At 38.8% G+C, this 25,969-nt stretch overlaps 1 protein-coding gene across 1 annotated transcript in view; it reads left to right on the forward strand.

Moving 5' to 3' along the window:
• The window catches only part of LOC110843780 (follistatin-related protein 5), a 114,710-nt gene that overhangs the window by 60,240 nt on the left and 28,501 nt on the right, over nt 1–25,969 (forward strand). The window contains exon 4 of the mRNA XM_022089813.2: nt 1,731–1,885. Within this exon, the coding sequence (XP_021945505.2) occupies nt 1,805–1,885 (81 nt within the window). The 5' untranslated portion in view covers nt 1,731–1,804. The remainder of the gene's footprint in view (nt 1–1,730; nt 1,886–25,969) is intronic.

Here is a 25,969-nt window from a genome sequence, read left to right on the forward strand (position 1 = left end):
GGTTATTACGCGACTTATTTAATTTACAATTTCAAGACGGTATACTTTCTCCTGTGAGAAAGTAATTTAATGACAATTTGTTATTTTCGGTGTGGCATTTCTGCTATGAAATGAAATAAAATAAAATAAACCGTTGCAAACGAAATGTAGCAAAGGGGTGAAGCAACACGGTCACGGTACGTCAAAACTATACCGATTTATAAAAAGTGAAGCCCCAAAACTACTTCTAAAACGGTCCAAACAAAAAATTCGACACGTTCGACCGTTGGCGTCATCACCGTGGCGCCGTGACCTTATAACCTACAACGCCCATCTTCGAACTCATCCGTACTTCAAAAATTAGAAACACGTCGGCGAAACCGCATGTCGAAACTCTAGTTCGTTTTTAAGTTATCGTGGATACAGACAGACAGACGGTCGGACAGACAAGACATTCCCATAAAGAGATCGCTTCATCCCCTTAATAAACTACGCTTCGCTCGTCGAAATTCTATCACAACCGGTTTTGGTAGCTTGATGAAGTCAAATTGCACCCATTTACGGCACATTTCTTTCCCCTGGCTGACTCCACTCCGACTTGTTCATCTCTCCCCTCCATATTTCTGTCGTACGAGAAAGTGCGAGAAAGTCGGTGGTGGTGTTGGTGGTTTAATGACTCGTCACTTTGCATCGTCTCTGTCAGTCAGTCAACTTTTTTTTTACTTTTACTTCACACAAAGCTTTGTCATTCTCTCGAAGTTAAATTGGTCGCACACTTTTTTATTCTCTTTCTAAAATTGTCAAAGAGTCGTATTTTCGTCGGAGTAAAATGCGTATGTAAGCATCATCATCATCAAAAGTGGTTGGTGGCGTATATACGATACTCGATGCGATAAGTGCCTCCCAGAATTGTTGTCGCGCTCTAATCTAATTAAGAATTCTGGCCTCCTCGTCACAATAAAGTGGATGGTTCGTGTTGCACTGATTCGATTCTAAGTATGCAAATCGTTTCTGCAGCAGTGCGTCGTCACGTAACACGAATTGTGCAAGTTGGTCGAATAATAAGGAGTCACTTGTACCTTGAGATTTGTGACGTGGAACGATAACGAATTATGATGCGGAAGTGAATAATTTATGTTAAGAAATAAATAATAAAATTTTAATTGTGTGTGGGTTTAACGCCGATTATTAAATAATGTAGAAATCATTAAGAAATTAGTGAATCCCAGATAAGATTTATCCGGGTATTAATCGATAATTATCGTAATTATGCAAATATATTAATTTTTCATATTTTTATAACGAATTACGATGCGGAAGTAAATAATTTATGTTACGAAATGAAATGAAATTGTGTGTGAGGGTCTAACGCCGATTATTAAATATTATGAGAAATTATGATAAAATTAGTTATTCTCAGATAAGATTTCTCCGGGCTGATAATGGATCAATGGATCATTGGATGGATAAGATTTATCCGGGTATTAATCGATAATTATCGTCATTATGAAAATAAACGAATTTTTCATATTTTTGTAACGAATTACGATGCCGAAGTAAATACTTAATTTATTCTCAAAAATAAAATAAAATTGTGTGTAAGGGTCTAACGCCGATTAATAAATGTTATGAGAAATCATTGAAAAATTAGTTAGTCTCAGATACGTCGGGTGTATACCGTGATATCATGATATCGTGATATCATGATTATGTAAATAAACCTAATTTCTCATATTTTCCCCTAATTTCAGACACTCTGATGCTACACCTTGGCCAATTCATTACCCAAACAAAAGATCAATAATCAATCAATAAATACGGAACAATGATGACTAATTTTCACCACCTTGGCACCTTTCTCCTCCTAATTGTCGCCCTCTCCTCGTCTGAAGTGTCGGCTTACAAGGTACGTAAAGTAACTGCTTTCTCTCCCCCACTTTCACCCATCCAACGTATTCATCATCAACAACATTGATTTTCTTCCCGGTTGGTCTCCCCTAAATAAATTATGACGAACAAAAACCCTCCTTCGGCAGAGACAACGGGAAACATTTCCAATTCCGGTAACAATAGGGCTCTCGCAGGTGAAATAGTACGTGGTATAAATTGGCTACGGGAATACGTAACAAAGGTGAAACTTTGTCCTTTCTCCGTGATATTTTCTGTGATCCGCTCGGTTTCATGGGAGCTTTTGGTGATACGTTTTCTTTGCCAAGTTCGATATAATTCTTCAGATAAGAAGATGACACAATGACACGTGACGAGATAATGATAACTTTTCCCACATTATTCATTTCCATAATGAAAATGAAAACTTTTCCAGTCCAGGAAACGATTTGAAAATTTATTGAAACCGAGTTGTACAGTGAAAGCATATAATTTGTCCGAATTAAGATTCATCACGCAGTCAGTCGTCTCCGGAAATAATGGAGGGATCATTTATCTCTGGAGGAAAAGTTGGGAGTTTGATGAGTAAGTTGAGCATATTTAAGTGAGTGAGGAGAAAAAGGAAGGAACAAAAATAAATGGAGTGACATGCGATCCTTGGAAAATGGTCCAGATGCTGAATGGGGGCACAAACCATGTTCAACCCCGATTATTTTTTGACCATGTTAGTTTGATAGGGCAACTCTTTAGAAATATTTTTTAGTGCGGCGCGTGCGCATATGCGAAAAATTCGGCAAGTTTTGGGCTCCACAAGTTCGCGAAAACGCGCAACTGCTGCCGCAAGGCATAGATTCTGCAGGAAAACTGAGCGTTTTCGCGAACTTGTGGCGCCCAAAACTTGCCGAATTTTTCGCATCTGCGCACTAAATGTTGTTTCTAAAGAGTTGCTCTTTCAAACTAACATGGTCAAAAAATAATCAGGGTTGAACATGGTTTGCGTCCCCATTGTAAGTAAGTCCACCGCACAATAGTACTTTCCATTCGGTTCGGTGGGTGGAGATTAAATGTGATAATTGAGTTGTGAGGGTGCATGGGAGCCATTGCTAAAACTGTCCTATTGAGGCTCAATAGGAGTGGAAACGCTATAGTGCATACAGATCACTCAATCAGAGTGAGAATTGAAGCGGGACAAGAGGGGGGAGGACACTTTCGCACAATTACATACACGCCACGTCCTCCATTAAGATACGTTACGAGGTAATATACGGATTCGAGGTGAATACTTAAATATGTTGAAATGAGACTGGGTGAGGAAGGATGGCTTTGCTGAGGGAGTTTTGTTCGGAAATGTAAAAATTGCGGAACAATTTCCGAAATTATTTATGAGCTGGAAAAGTTGTAGCTAATTATTGGATCAATTTTATACTATTTTATAATCTTGTACATGTGAGTTAAATGTCGAAACATGCAGAAAATATTAAGCGGCAAGTAAATCGGTCAAGTTTGTACAACTTTTTATGTTTTATTTCAAATTAAAGTAACAGTTTTTCTGACTAAATGTTTCAACTACAATGTTTGGGAATTTGTCGCAATTTCTTACCCTCTTTATATTTAATTTATTAAAATTAAATTTATTAAAAAAATGGAAATTAAGATCATGCAAACATTGTGAAACTTTAAGGTTTAACATGATTTTGTGAAAATTTAACAAGGAGAGTGAAACATTTAGATCAATCTCTTCTGTTACCTCATCGGCACGGGAATTTTGATCTGACTTCAGAATTGCAAAAAAATGGCAGTTTGAAACATTTACAAAAATGCTTCTACAATGTACATCAGAAAAAAAAATCTATTTTTCATTCAATATAGAATTATTTCTAAAATATTTTTATTCGACGCTTGTAAATTGCAAGTTAATTATTTGCTAATTTGCAATCCATACTTTTTTATATTTTTTATAAGCAATTTTTTTTTGTAAATTTACTAACCACTTTTCACCCCAAAAGTTCCAAAGGCTAAAGTGTAATTGTAACAGGAGTCTTCTTAAAATTCGAGATCAGCTCCGGAGAAAGTTGACACCTATGCAAAACATTACCTTTCTCAATTCACTAAAATTACTGCATTGGTTCCTAATAATTTTCCAATTAACACGATCTTCAACTCATAAAACAAGTGTACCCTCCTCCTTTGAAAATCTTTCATTATAAACACTTCACAATTCAAATATCTATCTCATCACTTCGTTAATTGACACCATTTCCTCCAACACGAGATCCTATTTAGGTTAGGTTGTTAAATACGGAATGTTACGTTACGTAACGACCCCTATCAAACTTCTCCGACCTCAACCACAACCAAATTTCTTTGAGTTGCAAAGTTTCTTTGAATCAAAATCAGACCATGTGAAGAAATGCGTTTGCCCTTTGAAATGGAAGCATTCAAACTTTCACCACCACCACGTCGACCACCTTCTTTCACAACCAACCAACAATTAATTACTTCCATTTCACCATCAAAAGGTGCCACGGGAAAGATCTGACATTTAAAATTTCCCCCCATTAGCCATAATTGCCACGAGTGGCTGTGGTTGACGTTACGCATAAAGGAAAGTTCCTCGAGGAAAACCAAAAGAACGCTCGTCTTGTTTGTGATCTGGCACGATTTATTATTCCACTTTGACTTTTCTTTCGAAATAAATAAGTACATGCATTTTTGTGGCTGCGGTGAAAAAGAGGGTGGGTGGATGCTGTCTGAGCAAGAAAAATTGCACTGCATCAATACCAACAACTCTGACGGGTCTTAATTTGAAGGGGTGCCATTTATTAAATTGTATAGATAAGTATTTATTAAGTGGGTTCAGATACTTTATGTGAAGGCTTTGTCCGTCCGTCCGTCTGTCTGTCAGAAGGATAACGGAAGTACGGATCGATATAATCGAAATCGGTTTGCGGGATCATACATATCGCACCAGGGGGAGGATCCTATCAACTTTTGGGGTAAATTGGACAACTCTCCTTTGCACCAGGGGGTGTGGTCGGGGGAAAATGAGATTTCTATTATTCATTAAATTAAATATTCCCACGCTGTCCTGCGCATCGTTGGGGTGCAGTGAGACTAAAGCTACTTCTTTATGTGCGTTTGCTGCCGTTTATTTCTAGAAATAGATGCACATCGTCCCCTAGCTCGGTTTCATTTCACCCCCAATAATAAAGCAATGAAGGAGTGAAAGCTATAAAATAAATAATGTGATTTCATTCCATACCATCCATCAGTCTCCATCATGACTAGACGAGCCTCCCTCCAATAACCAATTGTTTCAGAGAAAGTCGTAAATACTTTGGTTGAGACAAGAGTGACTCAATAATCGTTCCCCGTCAGTATCGCCTTCGTATGAGACGCCCTTCACATTTTACGACCAGTGGTGCACGACCACGACAAAGTATCGGCGGGTGTGGATAACTAGCTTTCTCTTTGTCATTCGTAATAAGTAGAGGATGGGTCGCAAAATGAGACGGCTATTTGGCCACAGAGAGACAGACTACTTTCTGCCTTTTATTTATTTAACCAGGATTCCCAACTTGCCGAAAGTAATGATAATGCTGAGTGGTTCATACTTCTGGAATGTTTCTGGTGCCATATGTGGGTTAAAAAGCTCACATTTTCTGCTGCTGCATAACTGACACGAAACCGACGAGACGAGTGGATTCATAAAAGAATAAAAGATGCATTAAAGGGATTAATAAAACCTTTCCTTGAGAGTTGTGTATCCCATAAAAATTCTGGTGATGCAACCCAATGGAAAATAAAGTCGACTTTTATTGAGAATATTTCACATTTCATTCCATTTTGATACGGAAAAAATACAAGGATTGACTAAAGTGCTGGAGTGTAGTGTATACTTTCCCCATTTTATGGAAAACAATGACCTTTTCTTTTACGATGGGTGTCCTCCTCGTAAAAGAAAAAAAATCCTCTTGACGTGTAGAACCAATTCTGTCAATCTTCTTCTATACTTTCACTTTGAGTCAAGTGCTGAAATAGTGATCAGTTCAGTTTATATATGTTTTTTTTACTGGAGTGAAAGTCCGTCCCATTTTTATTGACGATAAACTGTTGAGCATAAAGGAGTAAGGTTTGTCCTGTCCAGCAGCAGTCAGTTCTGCCCTGATTCTCTCGCTTTGTATTGTTCGGACTGACATAAAATAAAGGATGAGTGACTAACACGACACGTAAAATAAGCAGTCCGCCAGGAGTGTCAAGGCGAATAAAATGAAATGCTTTATTCCATCCTGACACAACAACAATAGCGCATTTTCGTCCGTGTCCATCCTACTTTTTTACGGGCATGGTACACCTGAATTGCATGGTTTTAGTACAAGAACACCATTTCGCAATGGTGAAAAAAAATCGTTTGCAAAAATTGGAATGTTTCCACCAAAATTTCAAGGACAAGGCCAAAAAATTTGTGGACACAAATTTTGTTACCCCAAAATGTTAAGATGCTTGTTAAAGTAGAAAAACATAAAATTGGCGACCTGCCAGAAATCGACTTTCTTCTCCTCCAAATTTCTTGAGCTTTTGATCCCTCCTCGACTTGACTTTTGCACTCGACTGGTCAATCACTGCTGGTGGAGAAAGTTGGCAAAAATGATTGGACAGCTTTCTCTTCTCTCTCTCCATGCATTTTTTGATATCATGTCCAAAAGACAAATCGATCCTACTCCATTGAATGACATGGTCCTTTGTTGTCTCGTCACGGTAAAATATGGCCGTCCAGTCCACTCTTGGATGGAAATCCAAATTATTATTGCTCCTCCTTTGTCATTTTGTGACGGAGTGACGTTCCCGGATCCGGGTAACAGGATGACTTTTATTTATGTACATATACCCGGTTTTTATCCCGTCGTAAAGTATATGGAGATATATATTTTTTATTGGAAAAATATGTAAAAGAGGAGAACCACGAATTTTGTAAAGTTGTGACATTTATGCTTGATTTACACCCAAGTATTTAGCTATGAAAGTGGCCATGCAAATTTTTACTGCTACATATACATCATGCATTTTAAATGTGTAGTACCCACCACAACAAAACTTTGGTTTACTTGTGAAAAAAGGGTGAAAGTTAACAAGTCTAAAAGAAAGCAAGCTTATATATTCATACGTTTTAGAGTGAGAGAATTCCGCATAATTTTAAGATTTGAATCGTTTCAAAGAAGTTATCCACACTTTGCATACCCAAACTTGTGGAAGAACAACTTTGAAATTGAGTTTGAAGCCGTGGGGAAATAAAAAGAACGGAGAAGAAAAGCAAGTTAGCGTTTTTTTACGGAAAGAAAAAGTGGGAGGATTTTTTCTGTCAGATTGCAGAAGATTTTGACAAGAATTTTGAAAAGGGCGCGTCTGCCTTTTAAATGGAGTGAAGTTAAGTGAGTGGGTGCTAACTTGGGAGGACCTTTGGGGGTTGTGCATTCGTGGGGACGGAAAGTTTTACTTTTCGGAGGATGGAGAAAGTTGGGCTGTCGAGAGGTGTTAGGTGTCGACTTTAGCATGAATATGTAGAATCGTCGAGACGGTTTTGTTGTTCTGGAGAAAGAAAAAAACTTGACTAATTTTTTTGGAATGGAAATAATTAAATAATCTGTTCAATTCAAATTGGGAGAGAAATCCATTTCTTATTAAAGTTTGAGTTCGGGTACAGTCTGTGTATCCTAGTGAGCGAGTTGACTTTTTCTCCTCGCCACTTACCAGTAATGTAAATGATTTTTGTTACCAAAACTTCTAATTTGCAGCTAATACAAAATGGATTGATTTCGTTTTGGTGTGAATAAATTCCTAAGTTTGTGCTTTACAATTTCCATTGGGCAAAAATTCCATAATAAATCTCAAAGAAAAGTATTGGACTGAAAACATGATAAATTACATGTTTCAGTCCAATACTTTTCTTTGGGATTTATTATGGAATTTTTGCCCAATGGAAATTGTAAAGCACAAACTTAGGAATGCATTGCCACTAAAATGAAATAAATCCATTTTGTATTAGCTGCAAATTAGACGTTTTGGTCGGAATTTTCCTCCCTTTCTGGTTCGCGATGCCCCGTTTGGAGTTTGGGAACGGTCACTCTCAAAACCCAAACCCAACTTTTTACATGCAACTGCCTGTCTTGTTTACATGAAAATCAGCTGATCTCTTCGCCCCGCCCCCCTCCATAGAAAAAAATCTCTCGGTACACAAGGAGACGCAACCGTCGTCTCTGTCTTTTAGTTATGAGATTTTTTCAACGTATATGCATTCTTAACAAAATATTCCGAGATATGCTGGCCAAGTGTATCATAAGCATGGGAACTTTGTGATTACACGGTATAATTTATAAGAAAATTTATAATTTTATAATATTTATCTGTTTACATCTCAAGAATGAAATAGGTCTACATCGATCAGAAATGCACCTAAGTATGTTTCATTCTTAAAATTTATTATACTGAGGCAATTCACGCCCTCCTTCGTAACTACGTAAACAGCGTAAAATCCGTAAACAGCGTAAAATCCGTAAACTTACAAACGTTTACAAACTTTTACAAAAATTGTCAAGGAAAATCAGTTTACAAACTTTTGTAAACTTACGCAGCTCACAGGCGTCTTTTAATTTTGTAAAGTATTTTGTAAACTCAATTTGCGGAAGAAAAAAATTTGTTCGATACAGAAATTTGGCATAGAGGTTGCTAATGGCTCCTAATGAAAGAATATGAAGTGAAATTGGAAAATTTTTCATCTGGAGGTACCCGAAGGGGTGACCCATACCGATTTTTCAAAATCATCCAATCGAGCTGAAATTTGGTATAGAGGCTGCTAAAGGCTCCTAATGGAAGAATATGAAGTGGAATTAGTAAAAAATCACATCCGGGACCCGTTGGGGTGACCGATACCGATTTCTAAGAAGTTATATATTCAGCTAAGATTTAGTGTGATTTAGGATTAGAATTTAGGAGGGTTGAATTTCGAAATTTTTATAGGAACAGCCTTCACTGTTCGTGGTATTTATTATATCAATAAATGCAGCTCCACAAATTTCTTCCATTAATTTCCGTTTTCTGGAAATGATCGGCATTTTGTTTCAATTATCAGATAAATTTTTACGAAAATAATTGCGAAAGTGAATTCACGGGAAGCTGTTTGTAAACGTTTGTAAGTTTACGGATTTTACGCTGTTTACGTAGTTACCAAGGGTGCGTGAATACCCTCACTATAAATAATTTCATAGTCGTGGAACTTTGTCAAAATTCGATTGGGGATGAAAATCTGCATTTTGGCTGGCCGTGACAAATATAGATTGTGAATTGTACATGCTGGTGAAAGGGTGAATTGAGGAGTTGATTTTACTCAAGTTCAGAATTTCAAAAATTTATTATCAAAACCCATGCTCAGTTTCTTCCCAATTTGTTATGAAACTAAAGAGAGAGAGAGAGAGAGAGAGGCTTAAAAATTTCTGTTACGCACTCCTCCCGAAATTACATCTTACTTATAAAGATTAAAAATCTGTTCCAATTATGCAAATCACACCAACTTTAAAGCCTCCTTAAATACTAAACCTACATCAATACATAGCCTTCAATACATTCACGTTATTTTCTGTCCTTTCACATTATTTTAACGGCGTTCTCATCATTGTTTGCTCTAGATTGCATTCTCTCTTCTTCTATTTTATTCTTATTACATAGAAGAAAATGCTGAGTACCCTCTTTCCCAGGACACCCGTGACTGAGTCGAGTCTTAAGAAGTATTAGTCGTCGTCGTCCTTACGGTCTCGGTATTGGTTAGTAGAGAATGATGTTATGTATGGGAAAAGTTGGGGTTTAAAAGTGCGAGAGGAAATTAGCTGGCTGGTAGAGAGAAAGCGAACAAGAAACTTAATTTCTCCAGGAAATTGAAATAGTTTCTTCACCAGCGGAAGGCAGCTGTCTCCTTTTAAAATCCATTTGATGCCCTTTAACTGCCCCCACTCGCAAGAAAAGCAGTGGCCGCGGAAGCGGTGGGGACATTAACATTGTGGGATAGGGGAGGGAAGGGTTTGTATAACATGGGGAGATGATGGGGACATCGAACAACCGTGGGGACATTGTCCCTCTGTCCCCTCAAGCTTCCACGGCCACTGAAGAAAAGAAGAAAGCCATGTCAATGTGTGTCCTCGTGGAGAAAATGTCCTTCGACTTCGTCCCCGAGTCCGAAAATAAATAAGTGGGATGTGATGTAATGAAATGCAAGTGGGTTTTTTGGTGGGTGGGACTCATTCACGGACCAATTTATTCCATCTTACTCGTCCCATTACCATTCCGGGCTAAGTGATGGGGTCACTTTTCTCCTCTCTACTTAATTTGTGCATGGGGTCCGAGGAGTAAAATGGACTTGTTTTTTTTTTCATTCGTGGTTTGTCGTCTGCATTTATTCCACCCGGTGGATTTTGAATGATTCACTAAAATGTTATGGGATGTAGGTAGGTAATGAGTCGGAAATTTTCTTTTTGGGACACGTTGCACATTTGTAATGGGGTAGTAAAAATGTGGCTGGATTATTGTTAATAATCTTTTATTGCAGTAGTTATATTTAATGTTGGAATAAACCCTTATTAAAAAACCTTTTATATATTTTTCGTGTTAAGATTCGTACATATTTTTTGCAAATGCTCAAAGAAATTCGAAATACAAAAATTTGGATTTTGAAAATCATTCATGATTTTCTTTCATGAAAGAAAAAATTACTTGGAAAATTTCTTGCATACCTACTCCTTTGTGCAAATAAATCCATATTTTCAAAAATATACATTTTCGGATCAAAATTCGTACATATTTTCTGCAAATATTCAAATAAACTCAAAATCCACCAAACTTTGGATTTTAACAATCATGAAAAATTCGCCTGCAAACCTTCTCGCAAAATCTTCTCACTTTCACTTCTCTCCACAACAAAAAGGAAAGCAAAGAAATCAATAATTAATGGTTTCACTCTCGCTCTGCCATCATTAGCACCACATTCTCATTCCGATTCATGCCCACATTTACAATTTCTCTCCCCACCCTTTTACTACGTACGTATACCCACCAAACCACCCAGCAGACAAAGTCAATACTCACGAGCAGATCGAAATTGGTTCTTCTTGGAGAGAAAGTCTGAGTCGTCCTTAGTCATTTTGAATTTTGAAGTTGAGGTGCACTTACGACTTGTAAGTATTCATTTTATAGGCACTCAACCCGAACCTCGCATGATTTCCCTCGAGCTACATTTCTCACCAAACAACCCAAACCTCTAACTAACCATCTCCACCAACAGAAGAAGAAGAAGGAGAGATTCCAGGGTAAACTTGCCGGGTGGGAATTTCTCCAAAAACACCACTTAACCCAGTACTACCTACTTATGTACCTCCCTCCCCACCTGTCTCCCTGCCCGATTGAATGATTGAATGTGTGAGTAAATCAACCCCAAAGATTTATTTATGACGGCAACAACCTTCCCGTCACAAGATTGAGAATGAGTGATGAATTAAATCAAAGACTTTCTAAAGGTTGGAGACGCGCATTAATTATCATTAGTCGAGAAGAAGAGGTGACAGCCGCATTTTGGGGAGGAGAAAGTGCAGCACGCCCAATTTATTAGTGCATTCGACTAAAGATTGCACTTTCTGTCTCCCCTCGACGCACAAATAAACGTTGTTTTCGATGTGTCAGCAAGAAGTTTTTGGGAAGGAACGAAATGATCAAGCACCTAAGCTAACTTTTGATCTCTTTGTGGCGTGGTAATACTGAGGAGCCACCAGCTGTTTCCCCCTCCTCCTCCCTCCTGATCTGCCGGACTTTCGCCTTTCTTCTTGATTAATGACGTTAACCAATAAGTAAAAAGATTACGGGTTCGTTTGTCCGGTCAAAGTGGTGGAGGAGAGAGGAGATATGTTGGTTGAGTAATATGTGATCTTTGGTGAGAAACAGGGGCCGCGGGACAAACAGAGGGACAATGTCCCCACGGTTATTCGATATCCCCATCATCTCCCCATGCTATATAAACCCCTCCCTCCCCTATCCTACAATGTTAATATCCCCCAGATGTCCCTCACAAGTTCCGCGGCCACTGCTGCGAAAACGTTGTAATGCAACCCTTCAGATTTTTATTCCATTCCGAATCTAATCTAATCTCCACACCCAACTCTGAAGGAGGTACTTTCACCCTCGGAATTTATTTAGGGGACGACGCAGAGAGTGCGCTAAGTAAGAAGAATCATGAGATTAGATTTATTCCCATCCATTATTTATGTATGGAGAAGGAAAAGGAGGAAGTGTAGAATACTTTTATGTATCTCGTTTCATATCATCACCATTCTTTGCGTGTCGGCCGAATGCGACATGGAGGAGGATAATGCCCGCAAGAAAAAGAAGGGAAAAACGACACGCATCATCTTTTTCTCACCCTTTTGTAGAAAATAAAAAAGGTACGGTATGTATGCAAGATAAGCAACTTATCGCATCTGCACACTCCACAGCACTTGAGCCAAATGGCTGCCATTCGTGCGAGAGACACACCTTCTCGTCCACCTAAAAAAAATCAAGAGGTTGATCTCTGCGTGTCGATTGAAATTATTTTTTTGAAGAGGTCACAAAGACTCGTGGAAATCTGGACGAGGTGAAATTTCAGGTGAAATAATTCATATAATCAGCCCCAAAGTTCAAATGAAGAAATCTGTATAAAAATTAGGGAAATCGATTTTTGCATTTTTTTTCATAAAAGGCGTTGAAATGTGTCAGGTGTATTTTTTAATAGAGGTCATAGAAATCTGGTCAAGGTAATTTCAGTTGAAATAATTCATATAATCTGCGGCACAGTACGAGGGATCTGTATAAAAATTAGGGAAATCGATTTTTTTCATTTTTTTCATAAAAGACGCTCAAGTGTGACAGTTGACGTACGGCTTCTCCAATAAATTGGAATTCGTTTGAACCTTGACTTGATGGGGCACGTAACAGTAACGATCTGCTAGTTGATAGCTTTAGCTCAGGTGATTTGCATTCTTGGCGCGAGAAACGGGATACAATTTGGGCGTCATCTTTTATTTAGGAACGATAAGAATGCAAAGTCTGGGCCCGGATTAGACGGAGAATCTTACATGTGAACTTACTTTTTGTTGAAAGTAAACAATCAACACGACACCATTTCAGGTGATGAGGTGCTCTTCACTTTTATGGAGATGCGTATATTTTCTTCCCCTTCACTTATTTTTTTTAGGAGACGACAATTGTGTTGGTTGGAATGGACTCAAACATTTTATTTTGGGTAGTCAGTCTGCCCGTTATTTGGGTTATGGGTAGGATGGAATCTATCTATTTAAGAGGTCATCTTGAAAGCAGGGATGTAGGGAAATTCTATTTGTCTCATTCTAGGATTGACAGACGGTTTGCAGAAAAACGATTTGGCGAAAATAAATTTTTGACGAAATGGTACAAAAATTAGAAAGTACAGGATGGCGAAAGTATTGGCATGTTTGGCGAAAATGGAAAAGTCCTAAATAAAAGCACATTTGGCGAAATATAAATTCAGGATTTATTCACGCTAAAGATTAAAACAAATGCATTATTAGATAATTCAAATTCCGGAAAATGGTATATTTTGTGGTATTATGTCATAAAATCTTCATTTTAGCCCAATGTGACATTTTTTTCGCGAAAATGGTTTCCGCCAAACTGTCCGACTTCCTATTCTAAAATAAATGTTGACGGAAACAAGAGGTTTATCTATGAATATCGGTATATACTAAATAATTAAGTTAATGAAAATAAATGTTGAATTTTAGAGGATTGTCTACGTGTCACGCCAAATTATGATTTTAGCAAAATGCTGGGTGTCAATTATTGAGGTAGATAATTTAATCACTTTGTGCAAAACATATTTCTGAGGCCATGCCATACTTATAAGTTTCATTTTGGAATACACAATTTTCTCAGCATTTTACTCAAAAGGTCAAATTTATCAAAAATCATACTCTGTCCCATTTTTATATTTTAAATTTTCCAAGTTTTTTCAATAATGCCCCATTACTAAAACGTGTCTAGAATTTTCACTCTGTGTAAAAAAAGCGGCATGTACTTTCTCCAAGAATCCTTCAAATCCTGTGGGGCATTTCAATCTTAGTCTTTCCCTCTTGGTCATCTCGTCCCATTCTTGTCTTTTACTTCTCTTATCTCCTTTTTTCCATGGGCAGAGACCCCAAAAAGGCAGAATCACAACGTTCATACATATCTCTCATTCTCTCTCTCTTTTACTTACATTATCTCACATTATTTGTTCCCCTCGCACTTATTTGTCCGCATTATTTCTTCCCCCTCCTTTCAGACACATAAATAAGAAGACGGAGTAGCAGTAGCGGATGCAGCACGAAATAATGGGGCTGCTTTCCCTACACATAGAAACAGTGGCTGCGGAAGCCGTGGGGACATCTGGGGACATTAACATTGTAGAATAGGGGAAGGGAGGGGTTTGCATAACATGAATACCTGTTTAAAAATTGAGCTTTACTTCAAAACGCAGACTTCCCGATTTCTGAGTCAGAAATTCTGACTGAAGATTTTCATTTACATTCAGTCAATTTTGCTCAAATTCGTTTCACTTCATCGCACTTCATTTATTAATTCGCCTCATGGTAGGGTGAAAAATGAAAGACGTGAAAAATCCTTTCATTCACATTCATTCATCTGAAATGACGGAATTCTTCAGTCATTTTCATTCAAATGAGTTGAAATTCTTCATTCATTATCATTCACCATCATAATCAGTCAAATGAATGAAAGTGAATAGGTATGATAACATGGGCAGATGATGGGGACATCACACAACCGTAGGGACATTGTCCCTCTGTCCCCTCACCCTTCCGCGGCCACTACTCGCTACACATACATACATACGTAATAGGTAGGATTCAAACGAGGAGGAAGAATGAAATGTGAAGCACTTGATAAGCCAATAAAGTAGATTTGCCCGAGATAATAATGCCAGCGAGGGGCGAAACTTGGATGATGATGATGATGATGCGCTTTTCCTTGTAACAACGACTCACGAGTCCGTCTGGACCCTTGGTAATGAAATCTTTGGGGATTGAAAATTCTGCACGACTGAAATGGACCCTCAATACGTGTGGTTAATAAGATGGGAAATTGACGTGGAGAAAGGAAAAGAGCCGCATTTTTTGACCCTTCGTTTCTTGTCAAGTTGTCGTCGGAGTGGGGGCGATAGCTTTTATTTTATTTTATTTTCATATACGGCAGGTATGGTTTGGATGAAAGAAAGAAGACGTAACTCGCAAGGACGTGGCGTTTTTTTGCCAAAAGAGAAGACCGAGCTAGAGAGATACTTAGCTTAATTAAGTGACAAGAGAAGAGAGTCGACTGGGAATTGTGCGTCCAACCGGGTGACAATTGTGACAAGGCTTTCGTCACCACCTTCTTATATAACGCTGATTGAGTAACGTTTAGATTTCGGGGGGTTTTTCAATCCGGAAAATAAAAGAATTGTTGAATTGCAGCGACGATCCTAGTTTTTTGAGATAGTTAACTATGCAATAACAAAATTTACAGATTCGATCTTTCCTCTTCGAAAAAATTTCTGTTTTATAATACAGAAATTTTCGGAAAAATCGAAAAATCTTTACGAAAAATGGGACTAAAGCTTTCTCCGAAACTATGTGCCGTGTCCAATAATTCCATCCCAGCTAATTCCCAGTGGCACATAATTGATTGCCATTTGCAACCAAAAAAAATGCAACACTGTTCCAAAACTCTCTTCTCTTCTACTACTTCCCTTCCCTTTGTTTAGAACGATAAGAGGAAAATTGGAAAATGCACCCCAACAGGAAACTTGTAGAACAATTATTTTCTTTTCTACTGCATCTCTTGCATCACCCTACGATTTATAATTACCAAATAAATTAAACTACCAATCTTCTCCTTGGCCCCCTAATTTCGATCATTATTAGGCTCGGAATGCCTAAAATGGTGGAGTGGATGGGGAACAAGTACGGTTTTTCGGGCCACCATTACAGCATAATTTATGAGACTTGAGAATTGCATTAAACAACACCACGTCCATTCCCATTACAAACCCATTACTATATTTTAGTCCGTTTGTTCTTCTCTTTATTGCCATGTGTGTACATAAGTATGTAGCAGGAGGGTCTTAACGGTGGGAAAAAATACAACATATGCACTTGTGGCAGGGGCCGCAGAAGGGTGTGGGGACATTAACATTGTGGGATAGGGGAGGGAGGGGTTTGTATAACATGGGGAGATGATGGAGACGTCGAACAACTGTGGGGACATTGCCCCTCTGTCCCCACGGCTTCCGCGGCCGCTGAAACATGTACATATATTTGAGTAGCCTGAGTTCTTCCAGTGGCCGCGGAAGTCGTGGGGACATCAACATTGTATGATAGGGGAGGGATGGGTTTATATAACATGGGCAGATGATGGGGACGTCGAACAACCCTGGGGACATTATCCCTCTGTCCCCTCAAGCTTCCGCGGCCACTGACTTGTGTGGTACAAGTAACTGCACTGCTAATGAACATGGCTGAACATTCCATGTTAAATGTTGCTGAACACTTGAGAAAGAACAAAATCTTGCCCTTTTTTCCTTCCCCAACAATTAAAAAAACTTGGTCAGTTTGGAACAAATTGGTGATTTTTTTTTCTTCTCGGAAATTTTGCTTCAATTAAATCCTCTTTCCATCAGGACGATTGAGTATGTGCTAACTTGTAAAATAACGTGCGAAACTTTCCCCAGGAACTTTTTTCTTCCTACTTTTCCCCTTAAATGGAGCAATTTAGATTCAGTGTGGGGCACTGGAGAGGAGGCCAAATTCCCCACTAAACTTTCCCCATCACCATATAAATAATCTGTCTTGACACCTTTTTAATGCGGAGACACCCCCAATACCCCCATTCCCATTCAAGGCCGAGTTTCTCCCATAAATTCAAATTTATTTCGCGAATTAACTCATCTTCAGCTTCCTTATCGGGGACAAGAAACTGGTCAATCGTGTAGAAGAAGTTATGTATAAAGAAAGCCGGCCAAAAAGGGGGTGATGATGCCCATTCATTCATTCCGGATAAGAAGAAGATGACGATGAAGCGACGATGGCGTCAGTGGGCGCGGAAGCTGTGTGGACATCTGGGGGCGTTAACATTGTAGGATAGGGAATACCTGTTCACTTTCATTCATTTGCGTGATTATGATGGTGAATGAAAATGAATTTCCTGTCATTTGAATGAAATTGACGGAATTCCATTTCAGATGAATGACCGTGAATGAAGGGAATTTTTACTCCTTCATTTTTCACAATGTTTAATACATGTAAGAAATGAAGTCCGATGAAGTGAAATGAAATAAATTTGAAAGAAAATGACTGAATGTAAATGAAAATCTTAAGTCAGAAATCGTGATGAGTGACTTTTGAATGAAAATATTAAATTTTTGAACAGGTATGAGAAGGGTTTATATAACATTGCTAGATGATACAGACATGGAACAACCGTGGGGACCTTGTCCCCTCAAGCTTCCGCGGCCACTGCGTGGCGTTGGTGGTATTATCGACCGAGCGGATTATTTCGTCGCCACCACTATCTCATCATCATCATCACTGGACCTTTGTGCTGCTTCTCGGGGAATGAATGACTTCACTTCATCGGAAGGAATTAACACGCCTCTTCGCCCTTTGTCCAGCCAGAGAAGAGTTCCGTTCCCTCAATTATCTCTCGCTCAGCTTCCTTTACTTTCACTCAATCCGACCACGACCACTTAATCAGACAAGGCTCCAAGTGGGAAAAAATAGGAGAAAATGACAAGTCAAATCCACCAGCCAGACTTTCTCCATCCATTATTATTATCTTGCTTGGGCAGTGGCAAAAGAACGAAACGAAATCCCCAGAGTCCGGTCCAGTCCATTTCCAGGGGCAGATTGGTAGTGTAGTGAAAGTGGTGCGGTGTGTATGTATGTATGTATTTCTGGACAGTGGCCGCGGAAGCCGTGGGGACATAGGGGAGGGAGGGGTTTATATAACATTGGCAGATGATGGGGACATCGAATAACCGTGGGGACATTGTCGCATGTTTCCGCGGCCACTGTTTCTGAAGGTAGAATTAAGCAAGCATGATTTGGATGGGGGATATGTTATGTAGTCGGTTTTGTTAGAGTGGAGAAAGTTCGAGGTAGAAATGATGGGGGTCCTTTGTGTCGTGTCGTGCTTTGTCGTATTTTCCTCATCCTAACACTTTATTGTTTTCCTGGTATGTCAAAAGGATTTGAATGAATGGTTGGAAGCAACTGCCAGAAACATTCAACAATTATTCGAGTCCTGAGTTAAGGTTCTTTTGTCCTTTGGAAAGGACTCGTACTTCATGTGATTCTCCTGGGTGGGTCAAGTTAGGTGGTGGTGGGGGCATGGTCAAATTTACATAAATATGTGATGTTATATGATACTTGTAATTACAGGGTTCCACGGGATATTTATTTTCAATGGTTTTTACAAATTTTTGTAAGATTGATTAAAATTGGTAGAGGTGGACACCGAATTTATAATTTTGTTATAATGCACTTTTTAATACAAGTTAATAGATTGCACTGCGAAACCGGAGTGGAATAAGAATAATAATTTCGTCGATGTCGTTCTTTATTCATCACCTAAATAGATTTATTAATTTCAGGTCGCAAAATTCTAAATTAATTTAAATTTTATAAAAAATAGTTACAAATTAATTTACAGACAAAATATAAATCTAGACAGACATAACATTTGTCACATTACAAATTCACAAATTTGTCCGTGAAATAAGTTATATCCCTCATTTTCATTTTCATCCCCTCTTCAAGCAAAAAGACGGAAATGGAGGAAGAAAACAATAAAACATGTCAAAAGTGAAAACGAGTCGACTTACTTAAGAAAGAAAAACAAATTTAGAAAATGGGAAGCCAATCATGATTTGTTATCTACACAAAATCTCTCACACTGCGTTTTGCTCTACTTGAAATGATTGGATTTTCTGATCCTGAATATTTCCGAATTGACAAATATTTCATACTTTATTATCCAAATATTTATAGGCAGCGAGTCGATTTACTAAAATATTCCCCGTCATTCCTCATCTCTGCAAAACTTCGTATGTAATCAGTGACATGTGGAGACAAATGAAAATCTGTGAATATCTACAAGGCGAAAGTATGCACATGTTTACAAATGAGTTTGCCTGCATGTGACATAACAACAAAATTGAACTTATGTACATATGCAAATACACGAAAACAGTTCAATCCAGTGGCCGCGGAAGCGTGGGGACGGAGGAACTATACGGTTATTCCATATCCCCATCATACCTGTTCAAAAATTTGGTTTTCATTCAATAGTCAGTCATCCCGATTTCTGACTGAAGATTTTCATTCACATTCATTCGTTTTCGTGCAAACTCATTTCATTTCACTTCAGTTCTTCCTTCGCCCCATGTATTAAGCATAAGGTGAAAAATGAAAAGAGTGAAGAATCTTTTCATTCACAGTCATTCATCTGAAATTACGGAATCCTTCATTCATTTTCATTCAAATGACAGGAATTTTATTTTCATTCATAATATGTCAAATGAATGAAGGTGAACAGGTATGGTCCCCATCATCTCCCCATGTTATACAAACCCCTCCCTCCCCCATCCTACAATATTAAGTCCCCTCATGTCCCCCCCGCTTCCGCGGGCACTGGTTCCACTCCAAGATTAAAAAGTCCCCCATCGCTTCAAAAACTGTGTACATACCGAAAAAGGCAAGCAAGCAAGGTGCGAAATACAATGGAAATCATAAAGTGATGACTACTACAGGATTCTTCAGACAACTGTGCACCATAATTTCGAATTCTTTTCTCCCCGATAATAAATTTGCTTTGAAAGTCTCTCTCTCTCTCGCCCGCATAAAATGTGGTCCCTTTATGCTTTTCAAATTTGTAAGTTTTGCGCTCGTGAGGAGAATATAAAATATTCTACTAAATAAAAAAAGACCCGTTTTTCTGCTTCGTGTGAATGAAATCACTCGTGTTACATACTTTTTTTACTTTCACTTTTTTCCTTTAATAGAATTATGTAACTCTATTTTTCCAAAACGAATTTCTTCACCCACACAAAAATAATTTCACTTTCATTTAAAAAATACGAAATAAATAAATAAACTTTCCTAATTTCATTGAGACAAGAAGAACTACTGAGAAGAACGGAGTCTAATTTAGTTGCTTACATTGTGAGACTAGAAAATAATTAGATTTTCACTCACTCATCCATGCAGAAGGAGAGCGATATGAATGAAAAGAGCATTAATTTTCTGAACTTTATTTCTTTCAAGGAACTGAACTAACTGAGGATGAGAGTTGAATGGAAGTCTTTGTTTTCCAGTGGCAAAAGCAAACTTAAATAATAAATTAGTTTATTGTTCTTGGAGCGATGATATCATCGGGGCAGGCAGGTCGTCTCGTCGGGGTCATAGGCGACGGTGTGGTGGAGATGATAAAATAATAATAATTACTATTTTTTATATGACTCGTTTTGTGTTATTTTCTATTATTTAAAGTTGGAGAAAGTGCGAGCTAGAAGGGGATATTTAATCAGAGAAAGTGAAATTCATTCATGAATGACATGGTCCTGGTTTAGATTTATTTCACTAGTAGGAGACTTGGTCTGTAAGACTTTTGAATATCGCGCTGCTATCTTGGCTCTGTGATAATGTTCCCTTAACGAAAATGGGCGGTAGTTCATTATATCGTGTCCCCCTTTGTGTAATCACATTATACGAATGACTGATTTTCACCGGGTTCATGAAAAGTTATTCATTTTATGAGACGAATCAGCTTTTGTGGGCGTATGGTTTCTTAAAATTTGGTCAGTTTTTGTCCCGTTTTTTAAGACAAGATGCACGACCAATTTGTATTTCGAAATTCCTCACATTGTGGGAAAACTAGGTTTCTTTAAGATAAGACCCTCCAGAAATTTGTACTTCGAAATTCCTCCCCCATTGTGGACAAACTAGGTCCAATTTTCGGTTATTGAACCCACAATTAAAAGTGTTTTATGCCCTGCTACACCCACAATAACGAATTACATCCATCGATACTTTCTCCGTTCCGGCAAGCCGGTGGTCCTCCAACAACTTGACAGTTTTACGCGTGTTGTTCTCTCTCACCAAGATTTATTACTGGGCTGTTTGTTGTTGGACTGCTGCATCCTCCAGACGTCTGCAGCTGGTCTACAGTCCAAAAACCATGCCACAACTAACACCCTCCTTCCCACGTATTAGTTGTTCAGTTTACTAGATTTGCGCCTCACTCTTAACACGACCAGGAACGCCGCAAGAGCACCACCACAAATCTCAACTTGACTTTCTCCCTCTATAAAATCATCAAATTGTTGCTTGTACTCCAAACTTTGGTCGTAACTCAAGTTAAATGGCCTAATTGTCCCTGTTCTTTGGTCCTCTTGGGACTTCTATGACCATGTAGGTTGGGTATGCATGCATGTGGATGGACAGTGGCCGCGGAAACCGGGGGGACATGTGGGGACATTAATATTGTAGGATAGGGGAGGGAGGGGTTTATATAAGATGGGCAGATGATGAGGACATCGAACAACCGTGGGGACATTGTCCCTCTGCCCCCACGGCTTCCGCGGCCACTGTATGTGCACAAACTGCCCGGTAAGTTTGCATGGACGCATATGGTTTCTCGTCCCTATTTAAATTTATTATTAGCTTTTCCTCACTCTTTCGACACACATTAGTCTCCAAACTTTCTCGCCTCACACGTGATTTACGCTCAGAGTCCGTTAATAATTTGTTACTTGTTGTTGTTCGTGGTGCTGGATGCACAAGTGGTAAATTTCATTATTTTCATTACTGAGTAATAGGAGAAAGTTGGGGATGACTCTTGATACAAATTTTGAGGGATTTTATTGGAATTTTGGATTACCAAAGTTCGCTGCTGGGCTGGGTGAGCATCTGTCTCTCTCGTGGGGGGAAAGGACTTAAAGGATTACGTAAAGCGGACTGGTGGGATGGCTCAGTTTTGCTTGGAGAAGAAGAACTGCATGTGTTTGCAGTGAACTTGAATTTGATCAATTTGACTAATGCAGTAGGAGAGAGAGAGGAAGGAAGGACTAAGGTTGGGTGGGATCGTAAGGACGCATAAAGTGGTATGGTGGCAGGAGACGAAGGGATTTTATGTACTTATGTAGGTACTGATGGGAATTGAAATTCTGGACAAATTGGAAATTTTTCTTGGTGGAATGGAAATACATATTTATGTATTTTGGTTCAAAATTTCATCATAATTGGGTGAAAAAATAGGTATACTTGGATTCAACTTTTAGTTTTGAAATCGTAAAAATGTCGATTTGTCACTTATTATAGATAATTCTGTGCAAATATGCTTTTTAAATGTTAAATAATTTTGATGAAAAAAATTAATTGTCATGCTTTACATCCCAAAGTATAAGTTTAGAAGTAAAAATAGTTTTAAAAATATGTAACAGATTCGTTAATCTTCAATTCTGATTAATGATTTTTGGTTTAAAATTCTACTTCTTCTCTTCCTACTCCTCTAAACATTCCGAATAATTTCCCACCCGTAAAATAAATTCTGCTACTAATCAACCCCCATTAATTGAACCGAGCCGTTTGTCTCTCTCCCTCCTCCGACGGGAATGAATTATCCCGACCACAATTCCATGTGACATCTGCTACCTCCTCCTCCTCCTCCACGCACCCCACGCCGAAGATTTCCTCCAACAAATCCAATTTTTCCATCTCTCCAACTTTCTCCCCAAGAAATAAAAAAAACGAAGGTGATGGATCGTTCAATTCGAGTTTTTTTTCCTCAAACTTATAAAAAATATATATCCAACGGAACTAAATTGAGCCATTTCCTCCGTGCGAGAGACGATTTCCTGTCAAAAACGGGTGTAATTACGCTGAGAGGGTTCTCCTTCTCGGTAATCTGCCCAATTGCTGTAATGATTTCAGGATCACGTTTATCCTTAACTAGCTCTGAAATCAAACAAGGCGGAGAAATTGTCAGAGTGCCAGGATCTGATTGCGAGGGTGGATCAGATCGTAGTAGATTGCGATCACAACCAGTGGCCGCGGAAGCCGTGGGAACAGAAGGACAATGTCCCCACGGTTATTCGATGTCCCCATCATCTCCCCATGTTATATAAACCCCTCCCTCCCCTATCCTACAATGTTAATGTCCCCGGATGTCTTCACAGCTTCCGCGGCCACTGATCCCAACCCTCCTTCCCGTTGACCCCGGGAATCTTGCGAGAGATCAAACAATGCTGCTTGTAATAATAATGATAATAATGAATCATTACCCGTGTCTGATGGTTTCCGCCCTTGAAAAATATTTTGGTTGGGGAAAGTTACAAGCGCCAAGAAAACGAAGCACTTCTCTGCCCCGCGAGATAATAATCATTAATGTTTGAGCGGAAAGGGTGAGTAATTCCTCACTTGGCTGGTGGTATTAATTAGTGTTTGGGTAGTGGTGGTGGTGGTGGTATTGTATTCCGGGTGATAATGAATCGTTCTGGTCGATCTATTCGGGTCGGGTGTGGGACGTAATTAGTGCCAGGTTTGTTACTAACGAGTCTAATCATCTCATTCCAACACCCGCACCTTTGACTTCCTTTCTTCCCGTTGGATGAAAAATGAAAGTAGGCTCATATTTTTCGGAGCTTGTAATCATCATTTAGAAACAATTGGAAAAAACAGTATTTTGGAAAAGTTTGTTAAATATAATTTAGTTCCAAATTTTGAGAACAATTTTGAAAACATTTGTCACACTTTGCCACCAATTTGCGATTTTTTCGGTTTATTAGTTAAAACATTTGTCACACTTTGCCACCAATTTGCGATTTTTTCGGTTTATTAGTTAAATTACAGTAAATTTTAAGATGGGCAATCCCAAAGTTTGCTAGAGTAATTAATACAAGACGACGCATATTTAGCCATTTTAACTTTAAATTACACCAATTTTTACCCAAAAACTCACTAAATTGTTACTTTTTTCACAATTCATAATTCTCCCTTGACTTCCATCACTTTCCGAAAATTTATCAAAATAATTTTACCTCATTCTCGTAACTCTTTTCTTACGAGCTCTGTATTAAATTCCTGAACTGCCACGCTAGCAATTTTCTTGGCAGCGGCAGAGAAGGATGAAAATAGTTTCCAAATAATTTATCACAACAGACCAAAAGTATGGATTGATGGGTGGTGGTCGTCCTCCTGGAGCAGCCCACTTTTACGATATGATGACCACAATTGATGGCAGCCTCACGATAAAGAAACGATTAAGGGGACGACCCCACAAAAAATGGGTCAACATTGACATTACTCCGGTATAAAAAATTGATCCACACTTATCTTCCTATGATAGTCCCCTCGTTCACTTGCAGTGGCCGCGGACAGAGGGACAATGTCCCCACGGTTATTCGATGTCCCCATCATCTCCCCATGTTATATAAACCCCATCATTTCCCTATCCTACAATGTTAATGTCCCCAAATGTTTCCTCAAGCTTCCGCGGCCACTGGGAAAATTCAGGCTACTGAAATGTATGGACATGATGCAGTGGCCACGGAAGGGTGAGGACAGAGGGACAATGTCCCCACGGTTGTTCGATGTCCCCTTCATCTCCCCATGTTATATAAACGCCTCCCTCCCCTATCCTGCAATGCTAATGTCCCCTCATGTCCCCACGGCTTCCGCGGCCACTGCGTCTCCTTGTACCCATAAAGTAGCCACGCACCGTTCGATGCTACAATATTTGAACAAAAAGTGGGGAAGAATGCCCATTATAAATTTTCTCTTCCAAGAAATGAGACAACTTTTGCAGTTTGGTTTTCATCAGCGAAAAGAGAAACGGCACCGAGCAAGCAAGGAGATGACGATGATGAGCTAATATCAGTCAGAAAAGAGGCGGAGAACCGAAAGGCGTGTGGCATTTACGCTATTTTACTTTTCTTGGAGAAAAGTATCTCAAAAGAGAGATGGTATTGATTTTGTGATCAAGTCGAGTCAAGTGGTGTCCTGCGATGCCATTTGTCTCTCAAGTGAAAGTGAAAGTAATACCGTTTTGCGAAAGAAAAAAAATCCACTTTTGTGTGGACTTTCACTTCCGGAAAGTTAGGGGGAGTGAGAACGATAATGATTTCTAAATATGTTTTTTTTACATCATGTCAAAGTTTCTTGGAAATTTTGGATTTTTATCTTACGAATATTTCTTACTTTTTGGCAAAAAATGTGCGAGAATTTCGTTCCGTTTTGTGAAAAATTCTGCTATTGTTGCCTTTTACTTCCGGAAAGTTAGGAACGAAAACGATAAGGATTTCTAAATATGTTTTTTACATCATGTCAAACTTTTGTATCTCCTTGTTACGAATATTTGTAATTTTTTGTCACCAAAAAATATGTGCAAATCTCGTCTTAACCCAGCTCAAACCTTGTATTTTAAGTACTTCCTCATTCGCACTTTCACTCCGTCCGTGGCACGACTGCAAACAAGCTGGTGTGCTCGTGAGCCGTATGCAAAACTGAAAGAGAATGAGGAACGAGTAAACCAGTTAATTTTGCAAACGGAGGAATTAGTGAATTTAATTAGTGAGAATGGACCAACGTGGTTGGAGAGATAAGCGGATCTGTCCTGCCGTCTAATTCGACCACTTTCTCCTCTAATGAAAGCTCCCTGGCTAACTTTGAATGGAGGTCTTCCAGCGGATGCTCTCAGATTTTGAGCAAACTAGAGTAAATATATTGCAAATTTAATTAGCACGAAATTTGCAAAAGACATTCGTTTGGCCGAGATATTTGCATCCAAAGCGAGAAAAATGCGCAGCAAATTTGGAAAATAGAAAATTTGTCAGCGTTTTCTCCTCTTTTTATGCAAATATCTCCGCCAAACCTGCGTATTGGCAGATAGTTCCATTTGCAAATTTCATACTAATTATATTTGTAATCGATTGACGCTAATTTGGTCCAAATCTGCGAGCATACGT

The sequence above is a fragment of the Folsomia candida genome, unplaced genomic scaffold (genome assembly GCF_002217175.1).
Source record: "Folsomia candida strain VU population unplaced genomic scaffold, ASM221717v1 Fcan01_Sc002, whole genome shotgun sequence".
NCBI lineage: Eukaryota > Metazoa > Arthropoda > Collembola > Entomobryomorpha > Isotomidae > Folsomia > Folsomia candida.